The sequence below is a fragment of the Panicum virgatum genome, chromosome 2N (genome assembly GCF_016808335.1).
Source record: "Panicum virgatum strain AP13 chromosome 2N, P.virgatum_v5, whole genome shotgun sequence".
In the NCBI taxonomy this organism is placed as follows: domain Eukaryota; kingdom Viridiplantae; phylum Streptophyta; class Magnoliopsida; order Poales; family Poaceae; genus Panicum; species Panicum virgatum.
This window is the reverse complement of record NC_053146.1, coordinates 48,029,181-48,041,005: the sequence shown is the minus strand read 5'-3', so window position 1 is coordinate 48,041,005 and position 11,825 is coordinate 48,029,181. Positions and strand designations below refer to the sequence as shown.

Sequence of the window (11,825 nt, the reverse complement as noted above, 5' to 3'; positions counted from 1 at the left end):
CAGACCTGCAGGATAAGGATCATGTTCAACATTAGTTACTATTCTCTATCTTAACAATATATGATAACAGAATCCTGGTATATAATAAGCTAAATTGTGATATTTATATCTGGTGATCTGTTTCCTATTTATAAGTTAGTCATATATGTTCTCTGCTGTAAGTGTAAGTGTTAGTGTTAGTCATAATAAACTAAATGTTCTCTAAATTATTGGCAGGTTCACTATTTTCGGCCTGTTACTTCTGATACTTACAATGTGTTGCCATTCTATTAATTGATTTAGTACAACAACCAATTCAGAATAATGACCATTCTGTTAATTGACAGAAGTACAACAATCAACTCTCTGAATGACCAGCATCAGCATGCTACATAAGGAATATTGCTCTGAACAATGCAGAGGTTAAATTTACACAAAAGAAACATCACAGTAGAACTGTGCACAAATGCATTCCAGAAAAGCACACAACTGAATATTGCTTCAACCCATTTTAACATTCAGTAATGAATAACATTCAGTTCAGACTTCATAATAATAAACTATAGAATTTTTTCAACAAAATTCAGTCTTAGATGTGCCTTGCTCCCGGTTCTCGTGCTGCGCCTTGCGCAGCCTGATCCCTGAGCTCGTCGTTGCTCTGTGTGAGGAAGCCCTTCATGTCCTGCTTCTTCTTGCACTGGTCCAGCTCCGGCACGGCCTTGAAGCGGGCGGCGATGCGCTCCGCTGCGCCGAGGGCATCCGGCCACACCTCCGGCCGCGCCTTACCCTCGCCGTCGTAGTCCACGACGACATCGCACAGCGTGGCCAGCTCGCTCGCCTTCTTCATCAGGCCCTTGCGGCGCTTCTTCAAGGTCACGCAGTGGGTCGAGTCGTTGGCGATCCACTGCAGGGCCACCTTCTTGCGAGCCGGTCCTTGCGGGGCACGAGCGTCGTGCTCCGCGCGCGGAGCGGGGGCGGCCCCCGGGCGGCGGAGTTCGACACATCGGGCTGCCGGCCTGGGAACGGGCGGCGACCTGGGAGCGGCCGGCGAGACGGGCGCCCGCGCGTCACGTGGGTTTCCAGCCGCCGTGCGCGGGCTACCCCCCGGCCGTCTGCAGGCGGGGCGGAGGTGCAGGCGACGAGGTGGAGGCGCGGCGGCCGGCGCGGCGGCAGGGCGGTGCGTGGGGGGCGAGATGGGAGGCTCCTATTAGGACTTAGGTGTTAACTCGAGAGACCATCTAAAATGAGAGCTTTATTTAGGGAGTCTGTTGGAGTTTATTTTTTTTTAAACTCTCAAAATTTAGAATAAAGACTTAAATAGAGGCTTAGGAGCAACTCCAGCGAGGCTCTTATTTGGTTCCTTACTCTAAATTTTGAGTGTTTAGGAAGAAAATAAAAAAAAAACCAAATTAGCTCCCGGTCAAGCCCTAGGAAAAATGGAGGGCCCGATCCTCCCTCCCATTCCATCGCCCCGACGCCCCCACCCCCGCGCCGCCGGCGCGCCGGCCGTCTGCCGGCGAGGGCGGGCGGATCCGCGCCGCCCCTCCTCCCTCCTGCCTCATCCCGCACCCTCTCTCCCTCTCCGGCCTCCACCGCGCCCTCCCTTCCTCTCCGGCCCGGCGAGCAGGGGCGGGCACGCGCGGCGGCCGCGGCTCCCTCCGCTCGCGCCGACCGCGGCGGCGTGCGACCCGTGGCATGCGCGACAGCCCTCCGTGGCGTGCAGCGGCGGCCCGTGGTCGGCGGAGGCGGCTCGGTGGCGGGCGACGGCGGAGACGGCTCGGTGGCAGCGGCCATGGCGAGCGCGCTGCGGGACTCGGCGAGCGCGGCGGCCCGGCCGGTGCGGCGGGCGTCGGCGTGCCGGCCTCCCCTCGAGCTAGGCCACGACCCCCTTTGTCGACGGCGACCATGGCGCGTGCGGGACGGCGGCCATGGCACGCGGGTGCGGTGGCCATGGCGCGCGGGCCGCGGCGGCGCGGACCCCCCGCACCGGCGCCCGCGCCATCCTCCTCACCGACGAGAGCGCGCGAATCGTCGAGGCCGCCGCCGACGCCCCGCTCGACGCCGTGCTGCCGCTCAGCCCGGCCCCTGAGGTGACACGGTTGCACCCGAGCGAGGCCGGCGCGGAGGAGCTCATGCTCGTCCAGCTCACGCGGTTCGCGTGCGGGGGGCTCGCCGTGGGGTTCACCGCGCACCACTGCCGCCGGCTGCTCCTCCGGTGAATCTTGGCGACCAAGCCGGTCTGGAGCTGCGGCGACCGAGCCGCCGGCGGCGCCCGCGTCGCTGGTCCCGCGCTCCAGCGCCCCCGCCGCCGGCCCCGAGCTCTGGCGCCCGCGGCACCGGCTCCGAGCTGCGCCTGCAGACGGCCGCCTTCTCCGGCCTCTCCCTCGGCGACTCCATCTGGTTCTTGGAATAAAGTCTGACCACATTCTGGTACTTGGAGAAGATGGAGTGCGTGTACACAGTATGGTTCTTCCAGGTCTTGTTTCCATTCTGTGGATAGGCATTAGTTCAGCTGTAAATGATCTGTAGGTTGTGGGCTTGTGGCATCACATTTACCTTCTATTTGAAGGCATGCTGAAGTACCGAAAACTGTTATGGTGATAAAAGTTTACATCTGCTGTAATTTGAGTTAGTTTTGAAACTCCTCTGAACCATTGTCATTGATCTCAAAGGAGTCTGAGTTTTCAGTTTGAGTTACAGAATTGTTGACTGTTTCTCAGATCTCAACTTGGTATACCAGTGTCATCTGTTTGTCCTATTTCTTTAATTTGTCTTTGGGAATTAACTTTCAATTGGTTGTTGGAAGCAACCAACTTCTGCCGCTGGGAGAGCCTTCCAAGTTCTACTGGAAGCATGATAAAAAAAAAAGTTCTACTGGAAGCACCCCAATGAAGTTGTTGTTCTGAACATACAGCTGGTTCAGAGTAACTGAAAAACACTACTAAAGTTCAGTTTGTTTGTTTTTTTTTTCTGAACTTGAGAAAAGATATACCATCCACTGGCAATGAATGTTTGCAAGAAATTAATGAAGTAACAACAATCTGTTGTCGACCTTTGCTTGGCCAGGGCATTCTCTAGTATATCTGACTGGACATACATTATGCTTGAAGTATTGGAAACAGTCTGAGCAGCATTTGCAGAAAACATGAATGCTTCATCAGTGTATCACTGAAAAAGTTTTAAATATAAACCTGAACATGTTCATGCCACTTCAATGAAAAGTACATTCTGGTGTTTTAAACAACCAAAGTACCTGAATTGAGAACACAGTATTTCTCTGCAGCACCTGAATGCTACCTTGCTGTCAAGCAAAACACATTCTGGTGCTTGTATGATTCTGTAGGGGCGGAACACAGTATGGTTCTTGGAATAAATTCTAACCACATTCTGGTACTTGGAGAAGATTTACACCTAGTGCATAGTGCTATGGTTCGACTGAAATACATTGAACTGCACATCACTTGACACTTTCAGATTTACACCTTATGGCATTTTTATCATTTTTAATGGAGTTTGAGTTTTCAGTTTGATTTCACTTGGACATGCACGTCTTTTTTCCAGGTTTCTTTACTCTAGTTCTGAATTTAACTTGCACATGTCCAGAAAGTTACCTGCAACTTAAATGCTATGATATTCAGTGGAATGCGTGAGTCATGATCTGACATAGCACTGATGAATATTCAGATTACCTCTGAAACCCAAAATGCAGCACTGCTGGTATATGTGACTGAAAGTGAAAGGCAAAATCAGGACTAAAAAAGGATGTCCAATTCAGTACCCACTACTGTTCATGGTCATTTTCAGTTTACTGAACATTGATTCCCAGTTCGGTCAGGTAACAGAACCCACTAGGTCAAATCCAACCAAGATCCTACATCTCAGACTAATATTTGGCCAATTCAGATATCCATCAGTAAGCCATTAGTAATAATAATTAGAAGCTAGTTTATCCAGAATTCAAAATTTAGAAACATTATTTTATTGCAGATCCAAATATAACATTCAGATTTTCACAAAAGGTAAACTGAACAAGAATCTGAATTCTAATTTTCACACATTAAATATAACATGAATAAATTACATGAGAACTACCTAGCACTATATCTTGCCTATATATGCTCTACTAGATCATCACGAAGTCGCTCATGTGACGACCTATCCTCAATTTCTTCGTGTATCTTGAGGAAGTCATTTAGAAGAAGAGGAACACGATGCTCATAGTCCTTGGGCTTCAACACACGGATACCGTTCGGCTCTTGATGGTAGTTACAATCGTCAGGCTCCTCACGCTCATCTTCAACTATCATCTGCACTTGCGGTTGCCCTGTACGGCTGTACATTCCTCACAATGTGTCAGCGGTGGATACAAACTATAATGCATGTTCAAACGGTTTGAATTCTGAAAGGAAACATTTGACATGTACCAACTTTGCTACACGGAGAATCACTTTTCTTGGTCCGGCGGATAGTAACCACTACGTCAGATCACCTGAACTGGCTTTGCAACTTATCAATCTTTTTACCACGTTAGCTGTTTTCCTCTGCTGTTTCCAACCTCCATTATCCATAATAAAGTTCAAACATAATTTAACCTGCTACGCAGCACAAAAGCATTTTCATAGCGGCGTTTGCAATGTGGTTCCCGGCCCGGTGAACTACAAGTAATTCGCAAAATGACAAATTATGCTTCTATCCGCTTTAGGCAAATCATAGTTCCTCCAATAAACACATCAGGAAAGTAGAAACTGCATTCCAGGTGATTAGATGCACAGCCAATTCGGAGTGCGCAAATCAAATGCAACACAACGAAGCTAGTGCCATGCAACAGAAATAGAACATGTACAGGGCAATCGATTTGTAGAAATGCAAGAAAATGAACCCTTTTCACCTGAGGCAGGGGAGAGCATGTGACAGCGGGCGACGACGAGCAGCAGGCGACCCGGCGCCGGGAGGAATCGGCGCTGGGCGGAGGAGGCGGAGGCAGTGCCATGCCAGCGCGCAGCACGAAGGCCGGGGGCGGCACGTGGCGCGGCGGGCGAGGGCGCTACGGCGCGCGCACGGCCGGCGAGGATTTGGCGGCGTGTGCTAGGGCGGGCGCGCGCGGCGGCGGGCGCGGCCATGGGGGCGGGAGCGCGGGGCGGCGGGCGCGGCGACGGCGGCAGCTCCACGGATGGACTCCACGGACGACTCTGTTGCTGACAGTGGGCCCCGCTTATTTGCAGGCCGGGATTTGAGAGCCCTGTAGTTGGATCCGAATTTGAGCTCCTAGATCGTGGCCGGATCCAAAATTAGAAAAATAAGGTCTATTTTTGAGCGAAATGCTGAGTTTACGATCGATTGTAACTCCCGCCTCTAGCGGTCGATTTTTTCCTTCTCCTTCCCCGCACCTTCTCCTTCCCCGTTCCCTCTTCCTTTCCCTCCCACTCTCTCTACAGATCCCGACCGTGCCGCTGTCGGCGCGCCTCCCCGCCCATGCCGCCGCTCCCCTTCCTCCCCGGAGCCGCGCTCCCTTCCCTCCCCTGAGTCCGCTCCCCTTCCTCCCTGGAGCCGCCGCACCTCCCCCGCGGCCGCCGCCGCCTCCATCGTTGGACCGCCTCCATGGGACGCCGCGCGCTCCCTCGGTGGCGGCAGCGCCGGATCTGCCTCCCTGGGCCGCCGTGCGCTTGCCCGCCGTCGCCGCCGCCGGATCCGGCTCCCTGCGCTGTGCTGCGGGGGATGGGCGGCGCGGTGGGCTGCTGTGCGCTCGCCCGCCGCCGGATCCGGCTCCCTGCGCTGTGCGGCGGGGGATGGGCGGCGCGGTGCACCGCCGACGGGCCGGCGGCGTCGGCGGGGAGGTAGGTTTTTTTCTTTTTCTTTTTTCTTTTTTTGATTTAACAATTTTTTTTACCGACCAAAATTTGACCTAAACTTTTTTTCTTTTTGATTTTGATGCAAAATCTTTTATTCTAAGTATTTTTTTTCGGATGCAAATTTTTTTTCTATTCTGGATGCCAAATTTCTCTTTACAAAATTTCTCAATTTTTGTCTCTCAAATTTTTGTTTCTAAATTTTTCTCGTCAAAAAATTTTCTCTCTCCAAAATTTCTCTTAGAAAAAAATTTCTAAAATCGAAAAACGACAAAAAAATTACTAAAAATATAAAAGAGTTGTTGTCGGAAAATCGACCGGACTCCCTCCGTACGGTTGACCGTAAAATAGCCACACTCGATTTTGAGACTCTCGAGAGACCCAAAATCAAGCTCCTATTTCTCCATTTGAGAGCTGGCCTGCAAAATTTGAGGGCCAAAATAAAATTAGAGCTCAACTCCTGCGGGCCTCTCAAATCTCGGCATGCAACTCAGCATAACCGTGTCAGCGTCTCCTCTTGTCCTGTCCGCCCCAGCACACGCCGCCGCCCCGTCGCGCCCTCGCCCTCCGCGCCGCGGTCGCCACGTGCCTGCCCCCGGCCTCCATGCTGCCCGCCGCGGTCGCGCTCTGCCCCGACTGCGGTGCTTGCCCCTGAGACGTGCCACCCGCCGTGATGGCCCGGCACTACCACCACCTCCTCCTTCTAGCGCCGCCTCCGCCTCCTCCGCCTTTGCCTCCTCCTTCCGGCGCCGCGTCGGCTGCTGCTCGGCGTCGCCCGCCGTCACATGCTCTCCCTGTTAGATTTAATTATCCATGACCAAAATCTTAGCTTAGTCTAATCATGATCACTAATCATCAACTTAATGCGGAAATCTTAGATTAAACTGACCATAGCCTTTAGATCCCATTATTGCCTCCATAGTCGTAGCAGTAGCTGATGTAGATTTGATCTTCACTAATTAGAGAGACTTAGATCTCCCTCTGTTGATGAAGTTGATGACGAGCAGCAACTCCTTGTCCCTCTTCCTTGTGCCTGTCACGAAGTAGATGGGGAAATCGCGCTTCCAGCCCCTCCAGTGCTCTAATTGATTGGTGTTTTGTTAATCTCGCGATTAGACTGAAATTAGGGTTACAGAGGGTACCCCTTTGTCTCATATTTATAGATAGCACTGTGGGACCGGGGCCGACTTATAGATGAAAACATTATGTGTACCTGCCAATCACGGTACATGATTTATTTGGTATGTTATATCTAATTTGTGGAAATTATTGCCATGCAGATCTATATTGTTATCCTGAGATCACAAATTTCCAACACTCCCCTGTCTCAGGTTGCTACTTGGCAAGCATCTGAATTGCCAAATCATGGGACCGCAAGATCGATACCTGCAGCTCCAGGATCTCCATCTACTGAACGTTCTTGGCCTCTTCGTTCATGCCAGAGTCAAGGTATTAGCGATTTTATCCCCCAACTATCTTGATTGTGTACTGCAAATGATTACTGTTGTATATTTAGCTGTTTCTTGCTACAAATATTACTGCGTTGTGTTGAAGTGATTGTGTGCTCAGCAATGCTGCTGGCAGAGATGCACAACCTTATAAATGTTGAAGTGATTCTTTAGTTCAGAGGAGGGCTTCAGAATTTGTGGAACATTTTAGTGATGCCTAGATATAGGTTTTAATGTTTTTTTTAAAAAAAAGATATGGGTTTTAAGGTACCATAGATGTAAGAAAAGATTACACAACATCTATCAAGTATTGAAGTCTGAATTAACATGTTGATGGTATGTTCAAACAATCTTGCAGTTGATAGGCGAATCAGTTGACAGGATGATAGGCGAATCAGTTGATAGGCAGTTCATCAAGGAGGAGATACTACTGTATTCCTGTGCAGGTCGAAAGGCGAGACCAACTGTTATTTACCTCAAGTAAACTAAATCAGTAAGCTCCCAGGCAAACTGAAGAAACTGAAGCCAGTTCAGATTGCTACTTAGAGAAATAACCGTGAAGCTATGGAAGCCTTTTCATGATGAAGTTCAAGTTTTGATTGAGTCCTTAGTTTTTTATTGGCGTGGAGTTTCCGTAATCCAGCCTGGTGCATTTTTTAATTTTTTCAGTATTAGTTGTAGCTTCAGTTCAGTATTAGTCCATAATCCATGATGAAGTTATGCACATAGCTTCAGCAAATGTATGATACAGTTGTAGCTCTTGAAGCCTTTTCAGTTCAGCGAATGAAAGCTGAGTTCAGTGAATGATTGTCAACTTTTTCAGCCTTTGTGCAACTGAACAGTTCTTCATGGCCTCTTAATTATTTATGCATAGAAATCCAAGTTCTAACTAAATAGAGAACCTGTTTACTATTTCTGCGAGTGCAAGTTTTAACTATTATTTCTTCTTAATATTTGATCCCATTTCTGAAAAAATACATGCTATTTCAGAGTTTAACCAGCATTCCTGTTATATGCAGACATAGATACTGAAGTTATTAGCTTTGCACATAGTGAAAAGTACTGCCATACATACACACAGTGAAAAGTTCTCATTCATCCAGCCACCAAATGCAGCTCCAACTATAGGATGTATTTTACAGACCCCCCCACTGAGGAAGGAGTGACTAAATGTAACTTGTAACTGCTAAACAGAGACTACAATAAAATATAATTTAAAGTAGCTTCTGTGAACAATTTCGGCAGGGTCATTGTGAACTTCCATTGTCAGATAGTCAATAGTAGCACATTGGGCTTTGCAGTTTGAACAATTACAGTGCTAGAGCAAAATTCAGTAGCACAATGCTTGGAGTCCATAGTCAATTCAGGAGCATCCATATTCAGGTTATAGCTTAAGTCAGGCAAAATATTCACTTGTTTCAGATAACAATCAGCACCAAGAATTGCTCATAAGCCATGCAGCACCTGTGAGCATATACAAAACCGTGTATGCCATATGCAGAAGTGCTTAAATGAATTCCCACCAAGAATTGAGGATAAATGAAACTCAATGACATTAATATCTGTTCACATAAACTTCAAGTAATGACAGCACAAAAAAACAGAAATTCATGTCGTTAACCTTGTTGGACGACCGGAAAAGACCAGACATTACGACTACCTGATGGAAGAAGTATATACAAGTGGTGCTCTGCTCTAGAGAATCAAGCACTTTGCAAAAGAACGATGCTGCTCTGTTTATCTTAAAACCAACCAAACCAAACTGAAAAAGAAAAACAACTTGGTTTCTGTACCATGATTATTAAACATTATTTACACTCGTATATATTATACTAAACATGAGAACAAAAAGCAAGAACGAGTAATCACTCAAAGAGGGGAAAGATAGAACATGACCGCCAAAACCAATTGCAGGTTCCAGCGGCTTGAAAAAACAAAGGGAAATTTTGTTCATCGATCAATCAATCACAGTGACACGAGGAGGGAGAAGTTTCAACATCATCAGGAGGCGAGAGCGGCGACCCTGGCCCTGCGTCCGGCGGCACGTCCAGTCCCGGGGGCGGCGCAGCTCCTGCTCCTTGGGAACACAGCAGCGGAGGCGCGGCGGCCGTCTACAGGCGGGGCGGAGGTGGAGGTGCAGGCCACGAGGTGGAGGCGCGGGGCGGGGCCGGCCGGCCCTGCCTCGTGGGGTGCGAGATGGGAGGCTGCTATTGCTACCAGGCGTGTTAATTTGAGAGTCCATTTAAAATGGGAGCCCATTTAAGCGGCTGAAGTTTGTTTTTTTCCTAAACTTTCAAAATTTAGAGTAGAGGCTTGGGCTAGAGTTTCTCTAAGATTCTTTACGAGTTCGAGTCGACTCCTCGACTCGGTACGGTGTTCATATTTTCCTAAATTATTTTAGAATTTAAGAGCATATCTAGTGAATTTCTATTTTCCAATCCAACTATCATATTAGAAGAATTTGTATAATAACTATACTCTAGAGATCTCTTTTATCTTTCCATTTCCCCCAATATTATTGGGGACAACCCTATAATCCACCCCAACTCTCCCCCAAAAGAGGGAGAGTTGAAGCCCAAATAGCGACAGTAGTTGGCTTGGGATGAGATTAGTGGGGAACTGTAAAAGCAACTCTCTCAATAAATCATGAAAAAATTATTAGGACATACCCAGATGGTTATTGGAAAAGATTTATCAAAATTTGCTGGAGATGCTTATAACCAGCGCTATTCTTTTAGTGGTAAGCAATGTGCCTTTTGGTAGCGAGGTGCTTATGCTGATTTCATCAATCTCAAGATCTGCCAATTAGATCTCGCGGAGGTGCTCATAGGAGCAAGATTGTCACCGAAGATACTTGTGGTGATTTTATCAATCTTCAGAATCTGTCGATTTGATCTCTCGGAAGTACTCATAGGAGTAGAGTTGTGTGCGTGTATTTATAGGGGTGAGTGCACATACGTGTATATAAGCGTCTCCATCTCTAATGCGTTTCGCAAAGAACATGCATGTGGTGCGGGCAACGAGGGCAACGAGAGAGTATAAGAACGAGGATAGCCATAGGATGTGGTATTGAGAAAAAAAGGAATGATCAGGAATGCCCCATAAAGGAGCATGAGAAAGATCCGATTTATTTGTCCGTATAAGCACAATTCTTCACCTTATGTCTTGAGAAACCTAGAGGGCGCAAACTGTTACTTATCGTGCGTGTAGTAGTATAGTGCACTGTAAAAGTTCTCAGGTTTTGTTTGAAAGCATATTATGTGTACCGAATTGGCTTGAAACAGAAATAGTCAACTTGGAATCCATCAGGACCATCTCGGATGCAGTGATGTGACATAGGAATAATCGAATTTGTGCTGCTTTTTTAAAAGGCGGTGTTGATCAGTATCAGGCCCAAATATTTCATTTTTCCTACCAGCTTTCTCATTGGATTAACTACGTAATAATGAACCAAGTGATGCGATGACGTTAGAGTGCCTAGTTGATGTTGTACCTGGCCTTACTACTGCACTACCCATTTCTGACTTTGAATATAAGCAAAGTGCGGACTTTCTACTTTTCTTTTGCTTTATTCTTTCTGAGAATGAAAGGATCGAATTTTTCGTCTTTCCGATGGATTCGGTCTCTAGTCATATTTGGATCAAGTTCTTCGGTTGCACAATTATAAAATTCTTATTTTTTTATCATACAATTCTAAAATTCTAGGCAGTATGGATTAGCTTTTATTCTTGGAGGTTTCTTCTTTCTCTTGGTAACAAAGATTACGCATACGCACTGACCTACAGCTAAGCTACTTATGTATCACACATTCACACATCCGTGCCTCTATCCATGGTACAACTTCAAATTTCGTCACTAAAATCATTTGAATAGTGGATACATTCCTGCTCTCGTGCCTTCACAATCACCACATCAACGAGGGTTTAGGATTTGTTTGGAGGGGCTAAAGTTGAGCGCTAAACTTCACCACTTATTAAGCACTTGTACCTTTGCTGAAGTTTTGAATCTTGGCTAAACTTTAGCTCACCTATTAGCACCTTTGTTTGGATACACTAGTGCTAAAATTTAGTACTTTCACCTATTAGCACTCGGATAAAAAAAACAACCTTTAGATTTTCGAGGAAAGCGTTGTCTAGGTAGGCAAAACTTATATTTTGTCTGCTTGTTTTCGAGCAAGTTTGCCTATCTATACCACTTGAGTATTTTTTTTAAGAGGCCACTTTGGTGCCGCCCATGCCGTGAACCTTAATACGCGTGAGCCGTTACCGGCACCCATGACAGCCCAATATGCAACGCCATGTCGCCATCCTTGTCCTCTCCTTGGTGGGTTTCTTTTGTCCTGCGAATTAGGGGCGCTGAGCCTGAGCCCGTGAGCGGGATGAGACCAGCTGAACGTTTCCGGCGCAGCACCGGAGCATACGATGATGGTCCGGGCCGCCGCCGCTTATGGGGGGTGTTTGGGAGCACTCTGCTCCATCAAATTTGACCCACTCCAAAAAAAAACCCAAACACCACTAGCGGCTCCACCAAAAACTGGTTCCATTCCACTTTT

General features: G+C 47.6%; 1 protein-coding gene and 1 long non-coding RNA gene across 2 annotated transcripts; both read right to left on the bottom strand.

The window, feature by feature from the left end:
• Positions 1-381: 381 nt before the first annotated feature.
• On the bottom strand, positions 382-1,263 carry LOC120660846 (agamous-like MADS-box protein AGL80). Its single transcript, XM_039939490.1, has one exon. The coding sequence runs from the start codon at positions 824-826 to the stop codon at positions 569-571; it is 258 nt and encodes an 85-aa protein (XP_039795424.1). The 5' UTR covers positions 827-1,263; the 3' UTR covers positions 382-568.
• A 2,679-nt stretch (positions 1,264-3,942) lies between these two features.
• Positions 3,943-5,206, bottom strand: LOC120660845. The gene is made up of 2 exons (XR_005669751.1): positions 4,868-5,206; positions 3,943-4,634 (listed from the first exon to the last, which is right to left on the bottom strand). It is a non-coding gene; the product is annotated as an uncharacterized LOC120660845 (long non-coding RNA).
• Between the last annotated feature and the right edge of the window lie 6,619 nt (positions 5,207-11,825).

Coding starts and splice junctions, on each gene's coding strand:
- LOC120660846 (XM_039939490.1), bottom strand. CDS start 826: ATGAAGAAGGCGAGCGAGCTGGCCACGCTGTGCGATGTCGTCGTGGAC.